Source organism: Eleutherodactylus coqui, chromosome 1 (assembly GCF_035609145.1).
Source record: "Eleutherodactylus coqui strain aEleCoq1 chromosome 1, aEleCoq1.hap1, whole genome shotgun sequence".
NCBI classification, from domain to species: Eukaryota; Metazoa; Chordata; class Amphibia; order Anura; family Eleutherodactylidae; genus Eleutherodactylus; species Eleutherodactylus coqui.
The window spans coordinates 127,901,825-127,925,600 of record NC_089837.1 but is presented as its reverse complement, the minus strand read 5'-3'; the positions used below and the strand labels follow the sequence as shown (position 1 = coordinate 127,925,600).

The 23,776-nt window shown below is 42.3% G+C and overlaps 1 protein-coding gene across 1 annotated transcript in view; it reads left to right on the top strand.

Moving 5' to 3' along the window:
* VEPH1 (ventricular zone expressed PH domain containing 1) overlaps positions 1–23,776 on the top strand; it is a 252,596-nt gene that overhangs the window by 207,590 nt on the left and 21,230 nt on the right. Inside the window, exon 12 of the mRNA XM_066600287.1 lies at positions 17,866–17,983. Coding sequence (XP_066456384.1) covers positions 17,866–17,983 — 118 coding nt within the window. The remainder of the gene's footprint in view (positions 1–17,865; positions 17,984–23,776) is intronic.

The following is a 23,776-nucleotide window of genomic DNA, read 5'->3' as shown; positions in this document are numbered from 1 at the left end:
TGCATGTTCTATTTTCATGTGTATTGCACATATTAAACTAATTAAACTTAGGCTACTCTCACACATGTGTTCAGTTAAACGCCACTCGGAACTGCGGCATTTTACTGCAATTTCTAGCAATGTTTTTGAACGCATGTCACTAGGTTTGATGGAACTTTTTAAGGCACCCCATCATTGTGTTGAAAAACATGAAAAATAGAACAGATAGCGCTTGAAAATGGCTGCTTTTGTTTTTAGTGCAGGTCTGAGAAGCCTTATTAAAATCAATGGGAGCATTGTCCATTGCGCAAATACGCGGCACAAATGCATACGTAAATACGCTTACATACGTGTGAAGCCGGTCTTAGAGTATGCTGATTTTACAACTAAAATAAAGTAAAATGTATGTTCGCAAATTTTTTACTAGCAAGTAGAAATACAAAATTAAATATTACACATGAATTGGGAAGTTGCATTTCGATCTTCGATGTGGAATGTGAGCCTCAGAAAGAGCTGGGTACATGCATCAAAGTGCTAACGACCACTTGTCCGTGAGTCCGTGTGTGCTGTGTGAGTTACATGCCGTGTGCTGACAGCTCCTGTGATGATGTCACCATCATGTTATCAGTTACCACCTCTTAGCTCCGCCCCCTGATCACATGATGGTGACATCATCACATGTCCTTTATCCTTCTGCACTGAATGAGGGATTATGGACAGACTACATCCCCCCACAAGCCCCTGTGGCCTCAGTTGCTATGGATACAGCAGTACTCAGTCTGGCAGTTTGTAGCTGCACATCTGTGTGGAGACTCCAATAAATGACACCTCACAACTGTCCACATACATAGCTGGTGGTGCATATTGACCAACAACATTGAAACATAGTTCTTCATCACTATCTTCACATCTCCTGAATGTGATATCATGTCATCTAATGCTAATGCCGCCAACACCAGTCCAGCCTTCATCTAATTGTCAACCGTTGTCCAGTGTTGAAACAATCCCTTTCACTTATATATTATTATATTAGTAGGTGTCGCTTTGCGCCACTAGAAACACTGATACTATAAATAATACTAATAACTAGTAAAGTTATAACAACAAACGTCTCTTTATCTTGTGTTATATCAGATTTAATTACAACCAATAACAATATACATTAATCACTAATTACTTCAGAAGGGTTGGTGATCCAGGGATTATTCTGATTGCCAGATTGGAGTCAGGAAGGAATTTTTTCCCTTAGGGCTCTTTCACTCGAGTGTTGCGTTTTCACGCTGGCTGCATCTCGTAAGCTTTTCGCAGTGTTGGATGCTACTAAACTTCTTCCTCTCCCTTTTTTTGTAGCTCCTGTTGGAGTCTATGGGAGCCGCCAGTGTATATCGGTCAAAAGATAGAGCAGGACCTATCTTATCCAGTAGCGTATAAATTTGGTTGACGATTTCAAACACGTATGTCCTATTGTTTTCCAGTGCAACGTTTTTACGCGCCTACAAATCGGTCATCTGAATGAATACATTGGAATCCAATGCTTCAGATAATCGTGATTTTCAGCTGACGTATTTTTGTTGCTAAATAGCCACATAAAAATGCTTGTGTGAATAAGGCCTTAAAAAGAGAAGATTGGCTTCTACCTCATTGGGGTTTTTTTTGCATTCCCCTGGATCAACATTGGGGGGTAATAGGCTGAACTAGATGGACATATGTCCTTTTTCAGCATAACATACAATGTATGTTATTATGTTACATCATTATTAAGGGAGAAAGTGGGAAAACAAAAAAAAGTGGGTGGGTAAGGGGCTAAGATGGGTGCAAATAAAAGAACCGGATGGGAAAGACAGAACTGGGGAAAGGAAGAGGGTAAAGAAAATGAGTTGGGAAAATCTAGAGCAGTGGAAGCTTCAGGTTGGGCTCTGCACGTTCTGCTGGAAACAATGGTGGCGACACATGGGGCAGCAGGGGTTTCGGCGGAGCCACGGCCTAATACATGCGGGATGGTAAATGTGACTGCAGGGGAGCACGGTGACTTGCTCGCCAGTTTGATAGTCACTTTGGCAGATGGGGCATGATGTCATCTCCTCATGGTCTGTTGTGCTCCGGACAGGCAGTCTTTCAATTTGCCGTGTTCTCAGGGTCCGTCTCCGCCGCCTTCTTCTCCGCGCAGCTTGTGGTGGTGGTGGTGGTACCAGCTGCGGCTCTGATGTTGGCTGAAGGTGGGATGTTGGTTGGGCCTGATCCGTGGGCTGTGCACTACTGAGACCCGTGATAGCAGACTCGGCCGGGATGTTGGTGGTACTGGTCGTTGCTTCACTTTCCTCCCTGCTATTGTCCCTGGTGGTATGTGGCTCGGTGTTAGCAGCAACGGGACGTTCAGGGAGGGGTCTCTGGGGAGAGCGGCTCCTATTTCTGCCCTCTTCTCTTCTTGTTTGCCTCGTAACTCTTCCACCTCTCCGTGGGGCAGGGACAGGACCATCAGCATCCTCTGTTTCATGTCCTCTGCCATTCCGTGTTCTTCTCTGCGATGAACGCAGTCTTCCGACTACAGTGCTCTGATCTAAAGAGAAGGATCATGTATTAGAATGCTACAAATCATCATAAATAACATTCCTTTTACACGGGACGACTGCGGGGCGCTACAACCTCTGACAGTCATCCCAGCGGTAATCACTACAGTGCTTTCATACACTAGTAAGGATCGCTCAGTGAATTGAAGCAGAGTACGCTGGACATCACTCCCGCCGCTCACCATTGTGTCCGGCTCCAGTGTATCCCAGCAGGTGCTTCCTGGAAAACACCTTTACGTTCACCATATATATAAGCACAATATTGGAAACAAATATATCCCAAGTGACAGAGAGTGAAAAGCAAAGTCCAGGGTAATAGGAATAAAGTCTAGAAGATCCCAGGGATAATCCCCCCACCAAAAGCCCATACAGTTTTAAAGTTCACTTACGTTGATTATCTGGTCGGCTCATCCATAAACTGTCGGCAATGGCCAGCTCCAGTAGTTCTCTCTCGCTCATGATGTTATAGGTGTTATAAAACGATTTTGTTAAAAATTAGCACAGACCCCACAGCGCTGTGCAGCCCGTAGAATAACCCAATAGACAAACTGTCCCCCAAAGTAACCCGCAAATAGTAACAAACTACTAGCAAAAGCAATAGCTCGCTCCTCAAAACGCAATCTTCTCGGAAGAAGTGGCAGCGATGTGCTGAGGCTCAAGGTATGTAGAACTGCAGACATTATGATGTCACAATGAGGGTTCTGCCTGTAGATTGTGACATCACAGCAGTCCAGACTGTAGAATAAGGAACCAGTTGCTAGATATGTATAGGACTATGAATAAGGCCTAATCCATATCCGTAGCCATACTGTGCATATGGACCTAACCTCAGAATGTATAAAGACACATCCTTCAACAATGTAGATGCGTATACCCACTAAGTATATACATGGGAATACCGAGCAGCTGCTCACATGGACAGAAAGCATTAGTGATTTTTATTTACTATACTTTTCACTTTTTGTTTATTGCACAAACGAATCTTAATTTTACATGAACTTTCTAATTACAACATGTATGCCAGTTTACTGGACCAGGGCATAGAGATATACATAGCCATCTGTTAGCGAGCGTTCACACTGCGCTTCTTGTATGCGTTAAACATACGCGTTTTTATGTTAAAAGTACAAAAACGTTTGTCAGAAAAATGTAAAAAAAAAATACAAAAATATCCCTCATTTGCAGTATACATTTTCATCAACAAAAGTTATGAGTGAACAAAAGTTTGTACAAACGAATGAATTTGAGCGATAATCGTGCAATGTAAATGCAAAAAAAAAATTGTGCACTATTTGTTCACAAGTGGCTTGCGCTGACTTTCATTCAGCATAAAGACCATCGCTGGATCGCTTGCTTGTCGCTTCGTGTAAACGCTCCCCGCTCAGTGCCTCACATAGAGGATGAAGCGCTGAGTGAGAAGCCGGCCATCCAGCAGCAAAGTCTGTCAGTGTGAACGCTCTGCAAAAGGCGCTAACAAATGTCCTCCTGTGTAAGAGGTCCATAAGCTACAATGTTACTACACAATAACCAAATTGAAGAGCTGTGAAACGTAAACGCATGTATTACATTTGTTTATCTGCGGTTGGGTATGTTTTTCCTAAAAAGAACCTCAAAGTATCTGTTTTTATACAAACATTTATGTACACAAAACACACATTTCCAGCGCTCCCTCACACTGGTACCACCTTATAGCTTGTGACAAGACTTTATCTGGTCCCAGGAGGTCTCCATAGGGACGCCGGCCCGGTGATCATAGTGGAGCGAAAACACTAAGGCCTCATGTCCACGGGGAAAAAATTATTTAAAATCCGCAGCGTTTTTCCCGCATGCGGATCTGCGCCCCATAGGGATGCATTGGACACCTGCAGGCAATTACATACCTGCAGATGTCATTTTTCCCTTCAGGCACAGATCCACGTGCGGGAAAAAAAACGCGACATGTTCCATTTTAGTGGGGGTCTCCCGCGGGGACGGCTCCCGCAGGCTTCTATTGAAGCCTATGGAAGCCGTCCGGATCCGCAGAACTCCTGTACCAGAATTAAAACTCACCTGTCCGGACGCTGCGGATCTTCCCTCCGTCGCGGCCGGATCTTCTTTCTTTGGCCCGGCGGATGTGCCCGGCGCAAGAAAAAAGATCCGGCCACAACGGAGGGAAGATCCGCAGCGTCCGGACAGGTGAGTTTATTCTTATTTTTAGCCTCATGTCCGCGGGGCAGGAGGGACCCGCTACGGATTCTCCATGAAGAATCCGCGGCGGGCCTGATTTTCCCCGTGGACATGAGGCCTAAAGGACATGGAATTATATATAAAGCCCGGGGATGCAAAAAAAAAAAAAAAAACGTATATCAATATGAGCATGTACACATACAGAAAAGTGAATATCTTCTCTCACCAAAGCATACAGAAAGTGGCATGGTTTGGGTCATGGCCTACCATGACATGTGATTTGACCTCTGTTACTCCACCTGGAAATGTATAAATAAACTGACAACTTGTTACCATTCTAAGGGCTCATTCACATGAGTGAATTATCACCGTGTATTACCCACGTGTATATCCCATGCATAACACATGGTGAATGGAGTCAATAAAAGTCAATGGACTTTCATTGTTTCATGCACACCTGTGTGTGGACACTGCTTATCAATACGTAAGAGTAATAAATCGCAGCACGCTCTATTGCAGCATGCTTCCATATGTAATACATTATTCTAAGGCCCCTGTCAGAGTATAGAGACTGGTATAAAATATACCAGAAATGTATCCATGGCTCATACTTCACTAGTATAAATAATTTAGCTGAATGCCAGAGTCTAACATCTGGACTTTTGCATCACCAGCCGCGGCAAGTAATTCTTTGGGAATTGGTTCCTTGTCACTGAAGAATTTCCACTGAGAAAAAAATAAGAATACAATATCATATGCCAGTAGAGACTGACAGGGTGACAACGGAACATATGGCTTGAGACATGCCATCACGCCAACAGATGTAAGATCTATCAGAAGAATGTGACCTCACAGTACTCAGCTCATTAGATAGAAGCACAACCGACTTGGCTAGGAAAGGTAACAAATACCCTCTTCATACATTATCACATAATATATCCGGGCTGTTTTCCTCCGCCTTATTCCAGCATTTTGTCCCCTTGAGCTCACCACTGAGCCAACAGTGAACAATATTTAAGAAAATAATACATTTAAGGCTGCAAATTCATGATATTAATAGTTTATGACATCAGAGGAAATAAAGTAATATTCATGTAATTTCCTTGCATCAACAATACTAACAGAAAACATGAGGCTCCAGGTCCCCAGTAACTTTTGGCAAACGTGATCTATTACAAAGTACAATCACACAAGAATATGTTTTGATTAGCTTTACTTCAGTTTTGTCTTTTTTTAAGTAAGAAAAGAGTTTCTTGCAGGATAATTTCACATGTAGCAGAACTGGTGTGGATTTACTGCAACAGAACATCCGCTACAAATTCTGTGTCAAATTTTGAAAAGACCTGTCAGAATCCGCACCATCGGTATGAATTGTGAAGAAGATCTGCAGCAGACTTTACCGCTTCAATCGGTACGGATTTTGACATGGATTTTGGTGCAGAACTGCTCCAAGATCCGCCACGTGTGAATGTACGAATAAACATTTTTTGAAAGTTGTGATGAAGATGAGTAAAATATACAGAAAGCTGCACTTATATAAGGAAACAACATAAGCTTTACAATTGGTACCCTGTTAATTAACGTTCTATGGAAATGTCAATCCATTACCTAAATTAATGCCATGAACCCTTTTATGCCAGAGGCATTTTAGCTATTATTACTTAGGCTGCCTGTCCACGGGCATTGCAATATGCCGCGGCGGACCTCCGCCGAAGGAGCCGCCGCTTGGGAGCAGGAGCAAGCTGACGGATCTCCGCAATGAGCCTATCTGACAGACGAAGAATCGTGGCAATCGGTTTGTGTCGGTATCAAACCGAATTCCCGAAAATTATCGTGAATCGGGATGTTCAATTCAGACTTCCTTTAAAGTCAATGGGAGTAAATATCATGTTCAATAATTTTCCCTCTAGAAGGTCCCCAATGCAGCCAAAGCCCCCAAATTGCATGGGAATACGGCCACACATCTGAGGAACGCTGTGCTCCTCCAGAAATTGGTTAAAATAGTGTACAGTGGTGTAGGGGTCAATCATAGCACACAAGTGTCACTGAAAACAAAAGAAGACCCTCATAGGGTCGTCCCAAGGACGCTAGCAAGGTTTGCTGCAATGTCATTTACTTTACAAGGACAAATTCTACCAGGTGAACAGAACAGCCAAGCATGGACTTTCTTCAAGTAAAAGCTGTAGGCCTACAGCTGTTTCTTGTGCTCTAGAAAACTTTTGTTTCTGGAAAAGGAGGAGTAGGGGGTGAGATGGGGACAGACAAGGATGAATATCCTACAGCTCTTGAGGGTATCAAGAAACGTGGACCACTTTCGGCTTTGTGCTGCACCTGCAGGATATTGACCCAGTGTGCTGTTAAAGGGGTATTATCATCAGGATAGGTCATCAATAGCTGATCGTCTGGGGTCCGTCACTCGCGACCCCGACTGATCAGCTGAGTGGGCGCATGCTGTCAGGGCCTCAAATACACAGAGGTCGGAGTGGAAGCCTCCGCACTGACCTCCGTTTAGTAGCCGGCGCTTGTAACTGCATGCACGGTTGTCATTGAAATCAATGGGAGCAGTGCCTGCAGTTACAAGCACCAGCCACTATATGGAGGTCGCGCGGAGGCTTCCACTCCGACCTCTGTGTATTTGGAGCGGAAGTCTCCACGCCGACCTCCCATGTAGTGGCTGGCGCTTGTAACTGCAGGCACAAGTGTTTCAGTGGAAAACCAATTAAGTATATGTAACATTCCTGACCGTGCTTGCTGTATCATGTGTCCGTGGTCCGGTGTATCCTGCCACTGACAGTGTTCTTTAACGCCAGGGACACTGGCTCGCATGTTGGTGCAGATCAGGGACAGCTTTTTGGGCAAAGAAATGGCAGATGGGCATTTGGTACTGTAGGTTAGCACAGAGCATTACTTTGCGGAAGGCATATGTGTTCACTTGAAGGACAGTATTTTTATTTCAAGAAGCTGTGCAATGCTTGCGTTTAGGCTCTGTGCTCATGGATGTTTCAGGTGGTAATTTTTTTTTAAAGTTCCCATAGCTTGGGGATGAAAGTCTGGCTGCTGACCTAGGAGAAACTGGAATATGGGGTAGATGTCAATGACGGTGAAGGTCATGGTGGTGGTGGCTCAACTTCTGCTCTCCATTTCCCACTCCTGGCTCTGAAGCCTGCAGCCTGATTTTCAATTGCGGAGGAGAGGTCTGAAGTCTGCATGCTACAGCCCTTACACAAAACTGCCTCGGTGCTCACAGACGTCTATATGAACATGGAGGAGATGGAGGAGGACGCAGTGGATTAGGGATCAGGATGAGGCTGGCTCTTTGTCTTCTTGCCCAGGTGGGCTCTCCAAGGCAGCGAATGATTAGGGTTCATGTGACTGTTCATGTATGTTGTGTTGTTGTTTATGTTCTTGCTGCATTTGAAAAGCTTACCACAGATGTTACAGATGGCCGCTCTTCTGTCATCACATGCGGTTTAAAAGATTGCCAAGGCTGCACAAGTCCTGTGAGCAGACCTAGCTGTGGGCCTGATGTTAGTGCTGCTGTGACTAGTAGTAGCTGATGGTGACGGTAGTCCTTATGTGTGTCTCCGACACCCTACTCCCTGTCTTACCATGGTGTTGCATGGTAACATCCACCTCTTCCTCCTCCCCCTTTGAGCGGCTATCATGCCTGTGTCTGTTGGGTCAAGCACCTCATCATCTTCCACCCCCTCTTCGTTGTCCTTCTCCTCCTGAGTGGACTATGTCACAGTGAGCACCAGGAGCTGGCACCTCCATTTTCGCATTCGGAGTACACATTGCCTGTGGGATGGCATGGAGTGAAGTAGAGGAGTTATGCTTCTAGCTGACTGGTGTAGTCTGTCTGCTGTGTACCTGTGACTGGGAGGAAGAGAAGGTGATGGTACTGGAGGCATGTTGTGTCATCCACTCTATGACCTGTTCTGCATGCTGCAGATCTAATGCATGGACAGAAGCACTTCTAAGGAATGGCAGTGGGCGTGCCTCGTCTCCTACAGAATGTGGAGCTGTTCCTTCAGCAGGAGATGCTTGAAGTGCCAACTTGGCCCGTCCTCTACCCTCTCCACCACCGTCACTGACACACACACAACCCCTTGCTTTATTTATGCTTCCTTTTTTTTGTATCACCTTTTATGTAACATATCAGCTAATTTAGTAGTTTACAAAAAAACACTAATAGCTACATAAGGCCTGTAAATAATTCATAGTGGCCAGATTGGTGACTTTGAACAACGTCTGAGACCGTGGCCTAATCAGAGTACGATCTATTTATTACCACCCTCTGCTTTCTATCTCTGAGCCAGTTCTTTACCCAACTACACACGTTTTTGCCCAGACCGACTGCCTCATTTTATATATCAGCCTATTATACGGCATGGTGTCAAATGCTTTAGAAAAATCCAGATATACAAGATCAATAAACTCTCTCAGATCTAGCTTATAACTTACTTCTTTGTAAAAGCTGGTCAAATTGGTCTGACATGATCGACCCCTCGTGAACCCATGCTGATGAGGAGTTATACCGTTGTTTTCCTGGAAGTATTCCAGGATGGCTTCTCTCAGAAACCCCTTGAATATTTTTTCAATTATTGAAGTGAGACTTACAGGCCTGTAGTTACCAGGCTCTCTTCTTGACCAATTTTTGTATATTGGAACCACATTGGCAATCCAGTGGTACAACCCTATTATCAATAGTGTCCCTAAATATAAGAAATAGGAGTCTGCTATCACGTCACTTTAACAATTTGACGATTTAATTCTTTTTTACCCGGTTCTGCACTTCCTCCTGAGTTAGGCAGGTGATATTTTTTTTTTTTTGGGGGGGGGGGAGTTCGTTTTATCCCCCTGCATCTCGTGTGACATTTCTTTTTCCTTCGTGAATACACTTGCATTTTAAAAGCTTACCACAGATCTTACAGATGGCCACTCTTCTGTCATCACATGCGGTATAAAAGATTGGCGAAAGGTTGGTGTCTCAGAGCTCGGACCACCACCTATATAATCCTGTGGTTAACGTCATTTGTGGGACAACCCCTTTAAAGTCAGTACTCTGGCTTGGCTATTTTTTAAAAAAAACCAAAAACACAAATCATCATTTTCATCATTCTTTATTTATATGCTTTGGGTCATTGTCTTGTTGCATCATCCAATGTCTCTTCAGCCTGAGATCTGTCATAGTAACAAAGAAAGCGTTGTGAGCAGCACCACTGTCCCAAAATGAGTGCTTGCAATAGACCATCCTGGATGATTCAGTCCCACTTCATCCAAATACCATATAATCACAGGAGAAAATAGAGTGGACGTCAGCATTCTAAAACATACAAGATTTATTTCAGGCTAGACATAAAGAAAACAACATTTTGGCTCTACATTGGAGTCTTTCTCAAGGCTTGAATGAAAGCTTGTATATCCAACCTGAAATAAATCTCGTCTGTTTTGTATGATGACATCCACTCTGTTTTCTCTTGTGAGCTCAGCCTGAGGCCTTTGACTGTGGCCCGTAAAATCCATTTAAAGTGATTTGGTGCACCTTAGAATTCATTGATTTCACAATTATCACAAGTTTGCCAGGCCCTGAGGCAGCCAAGCAAACCTAAACGATGATGCTCCCACCACCATGACTTGCAGGTGGGATGAGGTTTTGGTGTTCGTGTGCAGTGTTCTTTTTCCTCCAAACAAATCATTGTGCATTTGTTTTAAACAGCTTTAATTTTGTCTTATCTGTCCATAGAATATTTTCTCATAAGCATTTTGGAACATCCAGGTCGTCTTGTACAAAGTTGAGATGGGCTGCAATAAATTTTTGTACAGCAGTGGCTTCCCTTATGGGGAACGTCCATGAACTCCAGTTTGGTCAGTGTATTTCTAACATGTGAACAGAGGTTTTTGCAGTTTGTAGAGACTTCTGTAGGTCTTTTGCTGTTACCCTTTGGTTCTTTCTCACCTCTTTCAGGTTTGCTTGTTAAGATTCTGGAGTCATCTTAACAAGACTCCCATTTTTAGGAAGCATAGCAGCTGTTTTGAATTTTCTCCATTGGTGAATAATTTATCTAACTGTGGATTGATAAACACCCATGTCTTTAGCTCTGCTTTTCCAGCATGTGTCTCTATAACACATCTTCTAAAGGTTGTTTGCATCAAGGCATGGTTTATACCAACCACTCTTTTTTGAGTAGAGCACATTTGTAAGCAATCAGGCCTTGTGTGCCTTTATTTAATGAAAAAAGCACCTGTGAAACCCACATTTCTAATTTTATTACTGTGTTTGAAACACTTTTTGTCTAATAGCTCTTGTAGAAAGAAGCCACTAACACAGAGCTTCACTTTTTATCGCTACACTGTGGATTTTTAATCAATGTGCTCAGTATAACGCTTGAATGTGTTTGAGTAATCCCTTAATCTACATGATACTCAAGAGGTATAGAAGCCTTATAAATAAGATATGACAGATTTGGTGGGGCACCAGAGAAGCACCAATCCACTTGTGAAACGGGCCTCATTACTGCGCTTCCCGTCGCCCTCCCGTCCCAAGGTAACAAAGTATCCAGGGACTCCCGATCAAAAAACAATGGCTAACACTTAGTGGTCATTCTAGATCGGCGCAATGGACCATCGTCGTCCAAGCGTGATAACTGAACTGAACCAGAGAAGAATACAGCAGGGAACCAACAAGTGATGTTTCAAAATGTATTTCCTCATTTGAAGCTCTTTATTAGGTAAAAAGTACATATAGAAAAACACATTATAGCAGACAATGTCCGGCTGTTGTCCAATCATTGTATGACAGGTGGCTTGGGTTTTCCGAACTCAACAATAATCATAAAATTATTCTAAAAATTACAACTGATGTGTCAGTTACATTATCGCAAATTTGCATGTGAACATATAAAATTGCTCAATCTCAAAGTTAGCACTTAGGCTGGGTTCTCACAGGGCGGAATCCCGCTGGAAATCTTGCGGTTTTGCCGCAGCGGAAAACCGGGAGATTTCCTTGAAAACCTGTGGCACTTAGCTGCGGCCAGGGAATCTGCTCCATAGCGCCCGCTTATGCCAACTTTGCCACATGGCTGGCTAATCTCATCCACATAGCTGGCTAATCCCGGGATTAGTAGCCACAGGTGGATTTGCCGCAGCAGAATCCTGAACGGAATGTCCGTGGCAAATCCTCCCTGTGTGAACCCAGCCTTACATTATCTAAGGGTTGCTTTAAACTTATACCATTTCTATATGCTGAAATTGGCAATCATTTTATCTAAGGCTTGCGCAGCACACATATTCTGCTAGCCCCTCACCCACTGCTGACTTCTGTTTTTGACTAGTTCCACAAGTCAGTTATGATGCCGACATAAAATAATGTGTAAAACACTATTACACGTTACTCTTACAAACGCTACAAGTGCTTGTGTGTTGTTAGTTGAGCTAGACTCCAAAGGGTGCACTTACTTTTTCTTGCAGCTCCATATGTCAGTGATCTCTTAGTATGTTCTTTGTAAGGCTTCAATTGGAAATATATCAAACTCCTGCAGCGTCTTTACCATATTGCAATATTCAGGACATTTTTGGTCCCATTATTGACAGTTATCTTCTCATGTACGAGTACACAGTGTCTCGTTATTTATTATTAGAGCTTGCCAGGTCCACACCACTACTCTGCCAAAAAGAAATACTTGTCTTATTGGTCCATTATCCGTAGCACCCTGGCACAACAAACAGTGTGCCCAACAGATTTCCAAATACAAGTGGTTTTATCATAAATAAGAAATTTGGGTGAAAACTCAGTAAATCTGAATTTGCCAAAAAGGAAATAAAGTACTTCCAGATGTGCGTAAGTTTCCAGTAAATGACACGAGCGTTTATTATCTGAGTTTGGGGAATATTGCATCATAGTAAAAGTTTTAAATGTTCATCAACTACTGTCTCAACTCGTTCTTGTAAAACATTGCTACTGCCAGATGCTGGTGATCACATCATGGTTTTAAAAATATCCATTGTACATTGTAATCCAAATTCCTAGATGTGACGTACCATAAACCTGATCAGCATTACAGCTGTACGCTGTCATAGAGATTGCTGGACTATATAGACGTATGCAGACAACAATGCACCTATACAGCATCAGGTTATTTTATTTTATGATCTCTGGTCATTTTCATAGCATGCGTCACATTTTTTATAGGTACACAGAACTTCAGATTCATACATTTACACACTGCTTTACATTAATGCTGGTCTTTGAACCAGGTTGCCTTATTGGAATAGGAAACATATTTAGGATGTACAGATAAACATCAAATAATAGGATGTATTTAGACAGCTGTGAAAGTGTATCATGCACTGCTGAGGATATTTTGTGATGTTATTTTCAAATTTTGTGCACTTGTACTTCCTTGCAAAATAAAGCTCCTAACTCCTATGTACGTCTACTAAAGCCCCATTTACACACAACGATTATCACTCAAAGTTCGCTCAAAAGCCATTGTTTGAACGATAATCGTTGTGTGTAAATGCTCCTATCTTTCACTCTTCGGCTGAACATTGATTTTTAGGTGAGCATAAAATCCATCGTTTAGCTGGAGAGCATTAATCGCTATTAGCAGCTGATGGAAAATGATCACTCAAACTGTCATTCTCCCTATCTTTTGAACGGATTTTGAGCGATCATCTTTGCGTGTAAATGGGCCTTAATACTGTGGAAAACTTTTTCTTTTTGACAGCTGGTCTTGCCCAGAATTAAGTGTTGTGGATTGTACAGAAGAGGAGTTTGAACTCGGTATAATAACCGTCTAGAACATCTTATTACCGTTGAGGGGGTTTTCTCATCACAGAAAAACTCTTTAGGGCTCATTCTCATGAGCATATGCAACTTCAGGGCGGCTTCACACAAGCGTAAGTGCAAAAACGCTCACCACAGCGTATTTGAGCATGAACCAAGCTTGAAAGGTACATAAACTGCATGTTGCGTGCATCTGTGCACATAGTGCCTTATCTACTGGCACACAAGGCCAGTTCACATGCACGAGTGACAAGACCTTTCTGTCAATTTCAAGGCTATTTAAAGCCTAATGAGGTACAGATGTCTTTTTTTACCTACATTTTACGCAGTGTAACACCCTTACCTTTGGTATTTTCACACCTCTCATAGACTTCTATGGGATTTTTGCTGCTCAAACGCAGAAAAATAGAGCAGGTCCTACTTTTTTATGCGCGTGCGAAATATGCGCTAAACACACTTGTGAGAATTGATCCATTGAAGCCACTGGGTTCTATCCTCTGGGTATAAACAGATCATGGGAGAGATCCTTGTATTGTCCCCTAATGTATTTATACATAGTCATTTGGTCTCCTATTAACCATCTTTTTTCCAGGGTGAATAATCCTACTTTTGATAGCCTCTCTGGGTATTCCAGTCCTTCTTTTCCATTTATTAACTTAGTTGCCCTTTTTTGAACCCCCTCCAGCACTGTAACATCTTTCCTGAGCACCGGTGTCCAGAACTGTACACAGTATTCCATGTGGGGCCTGACAAGTGCCTTATATAGTGGTAGAATAATGTTCTCGTCACTATACACTCAACACTATATCTTTTTTAATGCACTCCAAGACTTTATTCGCCTTTGCAGCAGCTGACTGGCATTGATTATCTGGTTCACATTTAGGTCTACAGTCAACTAGTACCCCTTTTTCCATATCACACTGATCACCCTCACTGTCAGAAAGTGTTTTCTAATATCTAATCTATGCCTCCTCCCTTTCAGTTTCCTTGCATTGCTTTTCTTAATTTACTAGATTGTCCTTTGGTTACAAAACAGCTCAAATTATATTTTCACAATGTGTGAATATGATACATAATTATTCTGTTTGTTTACTGTTTCAGCTACTAATTTTCTCTTTGCCTCTATTATATAAAGAAAGTCAACATATAATTTTCATTACACACTGAAGTGATTTTTCTATTTTTTGCTACCCTCCATTTCTTCTCTATAATTTACAAAATATTCCAGTTCAACATTCGTTACACATTTTTCCCATATGATTGGAATTGCAATCAATATCACAGATGCCAACAGCGGTTTTGCTGCTTTAGGTTTTCGATTTGCTCATGCAATGGAATCATATGAGCTGTGGCTGAAGTGTTTGATACTGTCAGTTACATTAAAGGGAGTCCGTCACCTGCATAGCACAGGAATGGAAATCAAATGATCAACTGAAAGCTAAATCTTCTCTAGCTGTGCAAGACTACCGAGTGTTTCGACCATGCTAATTATTACTAAAGGAAAGTACATGTCGCAGGATGAAAGTATCATCCCTACTTATTGAGGGAAATGCTATAATGTTATTTATGTTTTATATGCAACTGTTTCATATAGTTTATGCTACAGACCCTTTTAAGACCCTGGGAACATGGTGTATACGGTCTCAACCCTAGTACGGAGGCCACTTTAAAGACATTTTGCCATTAGAACAAAACCCTGTTCCCTAGCTGGGCCCTGACAAAATTACAAAACAAGGTTATACTCACCTTTCCTGGAACCCCAGGATACAGGTAATAGCCACCACCACTATCAGCGGTGACTCCTGTGTAGACAGTTGGGTGGAAGCATGTGACCACTGCGGCTTATCAGAGGCTGCAGCGTCATGTCCCCAGACTTTTGTCATCATGATACTCAGTATATGAGCACTTCAGAAGTGCTGCAACCTCTGATTGGCCATAGTAGTCATGTGATTCTGCCTGACCATCTACCCAGAGGTCACCGCCAATGCCTGCGGCAGCTGTCATCTGTGTCTCGGGATTCCAGGAGAGGTGAGTTTTTTATTATAGATAGGATCCAGCTATAGAGAAGGGTTTTGTCCTAATGACAAAACTCCTTTAACCCCTTCCCACTTCAGGATGTACATTTACGTCCTGGAGCGTTGGGGTATGTATGAAGAGAGGTCGCTGAGCAACCTCTCTCCATACAGCGCGGGCGTCAGCTGTTTATTACAGCTGACATCCGCGGGCAATAGCTGCAATCGGCCGCGCGTCCAATTGCAGTTATTAACACTTTTAATGCCACTGTCAATGCCATACGACCCCCCCTGCGGTGAGATAAGGGGAGCCGTGCAGGTGTCATGGCAGCCAGGGTCCTTCTGAAAGGCTGGCGTGGCATGGCTTGATATACTGCCTTTCAAAAAGCAGTATAACGTAATGCTATAGCATTACGTCATACTGCAGGAGCAATCAAAGCATCGCATATTGTAGTCCCCCAGGGGGACTTAAAACTTTATTGATCTCACTTTCACTTTTTTATTAATTGTAAAAAAAAAAAAAGTAAAAAAAAGTTTAAATCACCCCCCTTTTGCCATATCTATAATTAAAAAATCTAAATAATAAAAAAAAAATACGTAAAAGTCTGAACTATCAAAGTAGCACATTATTTACCCCGCACGGTGAACGTTGTCTGAAAAAAAAATAAAGAACAACAGAAATGCACTTTTCCAGTGACCCTGTCTCCCAGAAAAAATGCAATAAAAAGCGGTCAAAAAGTCGTATGTATTCCGATATGGTACTACCAGAAACTACAGGGTGTCCCGCAAAAAATGAGCCCTCGCTCAACTACGTTGATGGAAACATCAAAAATTGCGTGCAGAAGTTGGCGGCAGAAAATAGCTTTAAAAAATTAAATGTCTTTGAAAAAAAAAGAGTAGTACAGTAAAAAAAGCTGTACAAATTATGTATCGTAGCAATCGTAATGACCCATAGAATAAAGTTATCATGTCGTTTTTGTTGTAGTTTGTGCGCCGTAGAAACAAGACGCACTAAAAGATCGTGGAATGTTGTTGTTTTTTTTCTTTACACTACTTAGAATTTTTAAAATGTTTTTCAGTACATTATATGGTACATTAAATAGCACCATTGAAAAATACAACTTGTCCCGCAAACAACAAGACCTCATACAGCGACGTCGATGGATAAATAAAGGAGTTATGATTTTTTTTAAGGGGGGAGAAAAAAACAAAAATAGTGGCTGCGTCAATAAGGGGTTAAGGGTTACATAACCAGTTACTGTACTGGGTAGGCTATGGGAGTTCTTGGACACATCTCACCCATGTAGGGGATACAAATGGCATGGTGTGATACACAAGTGTCGTTGTTATTACTGCCACTGCGGTGGAGAGAGCTGCAGCGTAGAGTGGGGTAGCAATTACAAGATATCTGTGGAAGAGGTTGGGTGCAGCGAAAAGCAGTGAGCTTTAAGAAATCCCTGGAGGCTCCTGGCCATGGGAGCAGAATGAGCTCTAGTCATAGACCTACTGTGCTTTATTGTATTGATGAGTGTGACCCTGGAGTTTCAGCCAGGCATGTTGTATTCCTAAAAAGATTGTAATTGTTGATACTGCAAAGGGCCGCATAGTGGAGACTGTGTCGCCAAGTTTTAAAGACTATGTTGCTAGAAGTTCCTAGAAGGTAATAGCTATGTCCTTTCCTAATGATGTGCACAGTTTTGGTAGGTACGGGGTCATAGCAATAGCCTGCATCAATATATTTCCTCTGGGGGGCTTTATGTTGGGAATATAAATTTATAACAACTTTTGACACTTTCGATAGAGGGTTAAATTCTTTAAGAGGATTCATGCGAGTGGGAAGTATGAGTGATCTATAGCACAGATAACACTGCTGGCCTGGTGCCCCCCTTCCCCCAACACTAATTCAGCGACCATAAAACCTTCCCTCCCTTATCAGGGACTGTTTAAAGATGTTTGTATTTCTGTTGTAGTATTCTATTAAGGCAAATTGTTCACATCCATGTCTGTGCCTTGTCATAAGTATGTGTGTATAAATATGCATGCCTCTTCAGATCTATTTTATTTAAGCCTGAAGCAGAACCCTGCGTTGGTTCGAAAGCTCGCATTAACATCATGTAGTTTTGTTAGCCATTAAAAGGTATCAGATCTAGACGTAAATAAGCCTGATGGAACGAATTCTAGCCTCATTGTAAAGCCTCGACTATCTAGCACATCTTCAGCAGAACTGTCAGCAGGCACAGTGTGAGACGTCTCAGATTTTGGCTCTGTTAGAATATAAATATTTTCAATGTCTCGGTTATATTTGAAGTTTATTTCCAAAAGTAATAATGATTATTGTACGTCTTTGTTCTAGGACTTGGATCTTATACATACACATCTGGAAGAAGTGAGGTTTTTTGATCTTTTTGGATATAGTGAGGAAACCGGGTCATGGCTGTGTTTTATGTGCAACAATCCCGAGAAAGCAACAGGTAATAAATAGTCATTCATGCTGTGAAAGCTAGTAGAGAAGAACTTAATGTTGAGAACATTGTGCTTTTCATTCTCGCCAAGACATTATAGACAATGGATTTTCACACTAGTGGTGTAAATACCAGATGTCTCCACAATACATTGTATATACATTTATAATAATCTTGTGCTGAAATTCAATGTACACATAAAAAATTAGTAAGACTGACAAGGCATCAATCACTAGTCAAACGAGAAACTCACTAATAGAGCCAAATTAGATCCATCAACAACTTGTGCTTTTGTGGGGGTTATTTAGCAGTTTGATAATCCATGGACAAGGAACTATAAAAAAAAAAAGAGAAGGTTCAGTTCGAGAAGTTTTCCAGGGATAAAAAAGTAAACACGAAAAGTACAGCAATACTTATTGACACATTTAAATTAGAATTGCAGAAACTGCATCTAGTTATCAAACATGCTGACAGTTACCAATTAAAGCCAATGTCTGTGTAAGAAGTAAATCCAACAATCACCAGGTACTGGTGCATCTTGTCTCCACTAGAAGAATGGGTGGAGACAAACTGCACGCCCACAAACAATACCCACAACTTGATTGGCTGGCCAGGAGAATGGGTGGGGCAGACTGCAAGCCCCACAACTTTTGATTGCCTGGCCCGTAGCCCCCGTCGCTGTGCTGACTGACATATCAGCTCCCAGCTCCGTTCTCCCAGCAGCTGCTGGCCCTGCTGGCACTCTCCTGGCTGCCCTTTGCTCCCATCCATGTCAGCTCCCAGCAGCTGTGGTCTCCCTGCCGCCGCCACATCAGCAGCAGCCAGCCCCGCTGTCACTCTCTTCTCACTGCCCTTCACTCCTGTCCATGTAAGCTCCCAGCTGCGGTCTCCCCCTCCCCCCCCCGGCGCTGTAGCTGCCGACCCCGCTGTCACTGTCCTTGCAAGGGGGAGCGGCGCTGGAGGAGGACCGGAGCACTGTTTGCAGCGCAGATGGGACAGCACTGAGTAGACTGACAGCACAGGAGTCAGGAAGGGGACAAGGGAGAGCAGCGAAGGGGTGAGTGACACGAGGCAGGAGGGGAGATGATGGGCACCCATTCTCCTGCCCAGCCAATCAAGTTGTGGGCATTGTTTGTGGGCATGCAGTTTGTCTCCACCCATTCTTCTGGTGGAGACAAGATGCACCAGTACCTAATCACCAACCATTTTACCTTTAGTGGCAGAAATATGAATCTTGCTAAATTCTTTTAAGGTATAAAGTGAAAGGTTTTAATTTATACTGTATGAGGAGCAAATTTCCTAATGAGAAGTAGTTTTGTCCTTGATATTTACATACCGTAGCATACACCTTGACAAGTGCCATTATCGCAAGACAAAGAATGTTATTCACTTCACCAGTTAGTGGTTTTATTATATATATAGTATTTCAGTTAGGGTATAGACATGGGCATAGGTAGCTTCTTCATAACACTAAGCTGAATATTATCATAAGAATGAATATATAGGCTACTTAGCATGTCAAAATTAAAGCACCCATAGACTATAAATATCCAGGTGGCCCATGCCTAGGATGGGAGGTAAAACTTTTGATCAGGAAGTGGTTGAAGTAATTAGTCTCCTATTATCCTAACTGCTCCATGTGTTAACCTGAGTAGATTAAGTAATTTTAAGATTATAGAGATCTTTTCAAAGGTATTAATAATTAAAGGTTGACTATTTTATTGGGTCTTGTTATAACAGGAGTGTTGAGCAAATAATTTTGAACATTATGCGTACCAGTATAAGATGTAATATTGTCCTTAAAGGCTTTGGCCCATTAGACAATGCCAATCCATATACAGTTTGAACTATTAGGGCATATCAATGTTATAGAGGAGAGTCTGCCACTTGGGACCTCCTCTATGATTCTATCAGCCAGAACAGAGAGCCAATGTGAATACTGGCTCTGTAACGGTCTGGAGTCTCAGAGTCCCGTTGCTCTAACAGTTCTGAGTAGTAACAGGCAGAGGTCAGGAACAAACCAGAGTTTGGTACACAGGACTATCAGAGCAAAAGAGCGATTAGACAAAGTGTGGTCAATAATCAACTGGAGTTTGGTAAACAGGTATTCACAGCAATATTGATAGGGAGTGAATAGAAGTGTAGTGAATACTTTGCTAGTGGCTGGTAGACCGGTAATAATAGCAGTTGTCACTTAGGATGACAGCTGAGCAGTATGAGCTAGACTAAAGACCTTTTACATGGCATGATTATCATCCAAATTGCTCATTAGATTGAGCGGCTTGCATGATAATTGTGCTGCGTGAAAGCATGCAGTAAAAGACCAATCAGCGATAAATCGCTGATCAGATCTTACATGCAGACCTAAACATCATCGTTGGTCTAACACTACATCATTTTGTGTGAACAGGCCATCGTTCATCTATGAATGATGACCTGTTTACTGTGAGTGGAAGCGGGTGGGCTTGAACGATCCCTGACCTGCTCTGTAAAAACGCAGGAGCGACCATCGTTGGGCTGGCTGTTGGGCACTGAAGTACAGAACAGTTGTCCTGTGTAAAGGGGACTTAAAGGGGTTGTCCCGCGAAAGCAAGTGGGGTTAAGCACTTCTGTATGGCCATATTAATGCACTTTGTAATATACATCGTGCATTAAATATTGGCCATACAGCGCAAGCGCATCTAATCCAGGCAGAAGAAGGCTTCGATCGGCGCCATGGAGACGGGGACGCCAACACCGGAGGGGGTAAGTGTATAACTTCTGTATGGCCAATATTTAATGCACAATGTATATTACAAAGTGCATTTATATGGCCATACAGAAGTGCTTAACCCCACTTGCTTTCGCGGGACAACCCCTTTAAGGCAATAAGCAGAATAATCTTCCAAGGAGGAAGTGGTAAGGCCAAGCTTATTATATAGGACGAAAAACCAGCAGCTAATTGAGGAAAGCTACTGCCTGGGACACAATAGTTTTTAGGTTTGAATTCCGACAGGCCCTTGGCCTCGAGAATTCAGCATGATCATACAATAAATAGTTGTCCATTTATTTGAATGGGAGATATGTAAAACCATACACCTTATGAAGTGGCCGGATATCTTATAGGTCATTACAGTTGACAGATCCACAGCCGTCAATGGCACCTCAGTTATAGAAGGTCCTCAGTCCAGATGTCCTCAATAAGACAGATTTCAGTGTCATTATGTGGGTCGCTCATTGCCATAGGTGCTTCGTTATGACTTAATAAAAGTCAATATATCAAATATGTTTGTCTTGTTATACCATATTATGAGAGTAAGCTATGTGTGGCCCACAGTAGCAGTTTATAGCAGTTCCAAGAATTGTTTGTCTTTTTGGTTCTAAGTGATGTCTGATGAAAAACCACAGATTCTTATGTTGTTAGTGATTCATCGTGGGAATCTCTTCTGTGATCACTCCCTAGCATGACTTCTTTTTTATGAATGCACAGTATTATCTGATGCAGTAGTGCTTCACATTCACCCTTCTTGATCTGATTATGTGTGCAATGAGACACTGCTATTTGTTACTGTCGCCGTTTCCTTGCAATGTTCCTTCATTTTACTTGTGAAGCATCTCAACTTTATAAATCACCCAATACTCTTGGTTATTGCTGTCTGTTCTTTCATTGAATGTGTTGTTTGTTTTGCCACTGGAATCTTAATTGCTTGGTTATATATTTACAGGAAAGTTATTCTCTTGGGCATATTTCTCCGTTCTAAGCCTCAGTTCTTACGCCATGCATCTGATGGTCAGTCAATCTTAAATCAGTGATAAGTCAAATGTATAACCTTGTACTTTACTGTAGTGATACAAAGACGTGTAATGCATATTTAGCTAAAAACAAAGTTATTAGAATAGGCCAGGAATAGTTAAACATTATTTTTTAGTCTGTATGAATGGGTGTGCCAAAACTAAAGTGTAGAAACTTCGTAGAAGATTTACTAATCTTGTCTAACAGGTAGAGGGTGTAAACTTGCTGTAGACTAGTCTGAAAATGCACCACATTTATCATGGTGGCTCATACTATGTGATATATTTGGTGCATCTCTAGACATATTGGTGCAGTTTTAGTGGATGGTATTGAATTTAGGCCATATCCACTTTCCTGTTTAGCCAAGCCCCTTAGGTGTGTAAGGTGCTGCAAGTGTCTAAAACACATAATAAATAAGTTTAAGGAGACATAGTTATGGCACATTTAGCTTAGTAAATCTGCCCCTTTATATTTTTTCATAGAACCATATTTCTATCAGACTTATCATTCCTGGTCTCACAGTCCCTCTCACCTCCCTAAATATTCTTACAGGCTTTTACCAGATTATGTCTACTTTTCTATTGAAGATAGACAAAAGTTCAAAACAGTATCAAGTTTTATAAGACACATAGTCAGGTGTTCATCAGCTTTGAATGACCGGTGGTGAATCATTGGCATAGGTGATCTTTCATGGATTTAGTTCTACCAGCAGTACTAAATAGCACCAATAATAAAATATGGCTATTCCACACAAGTTTTATTGTTCTTACAAAAGTGAAGAAATCACAATCCTAAAGCAATCAATTCCACGTGTCAAACTGCCCAACTTGCGTTTTGTTCCCCTAATCTAAGATTCTGCCAGTCTTAGTCTGAGCCTCGGAATTATTTCTTTTCATACACTCTTAAAAAAAGTAAACACTATAAGTTAACACTTTTCTAACCATCTGAAGAGACTGACATAGACGGCAACTTTGTGAAATGGAGATCAAGGAAGTCTTCGTTTCATACAATGAGGGCTTTGACAAACGAACGTGTTACGCAATATGCTTCCTCCTGCGCAATTTTTTTGCACAGTGCACAAGTGTATTTTGCACTCGTGCCTGCACATATACTGTGCATATTTGCACAGGCATTTCTCATTCACATCAGCAGAGGAATCACCCCACCCTTATTTAAATGGCTAATTAGCCTAACATGGTGACCGTGATCACGGGTATGCTCTGCATTTAGCGCATGCCCCAGCGGGCAAATGTGCATGTTTGTGCACCTCCCATAGTCCTCTATGGGGCTCTCTGTTGCGCAACCGCGCACAAGATGAAGCAGGTCCAATTTTTTTGCACCCGCGACAACAGGTGAGAAAAAAAAAGAAGTGAGAATAAACCCATTGAAATCACTGAGTTCTACCGTATTCTCTGCATTATTTCCCCACGTGCAAAATTGTGGCGTAACACGTTCGTCCGTTTAAACCCTAAAGGCAATGGTTTTATCCAGGTTTCCATCTCAATGCTGTTAGGAATTAAATACAGAAATCTGAGCTGGACATCAGGAGTACAACTGAAGATGCTGTCTGAAAAGAACTTATGTAGAAGCGACACAAGAAAGAAAATATATTCCAGAATTGAGGGTCCCAGTGGTCAGGTCTCCAGCGATTACACCTTTATCACTTATCCTGTAAATAGTTCATAAACAGAGATGAGCGAGTATACTTGCTAAGGCACATTACTCGATCGAGTAGTGCCTTAGCCGAGTATCTCCCCGCTCGTGTGTAAAGATTCGGGGGCCGGCGGGGAGCAGCGGGGGAGAGCGGGGGGGGGTCTCTCTCTCCCTCTCCCACCCACCCCCCCCCCGCTCCCCCCTGCTCCCGCCGCAACTCACCTGTCACCCACACCGGCCCCCGAATCTTTAGAGACGAGCGGGGAGATACTCGGCTAAGGCACTACTTGCTCATCTCTATTCATAAACGATTTTGGTGGGATAACCCCTTTAAAGCATCCCATCTAGTCAAAAACAGAATACTAATGTGCAGAACC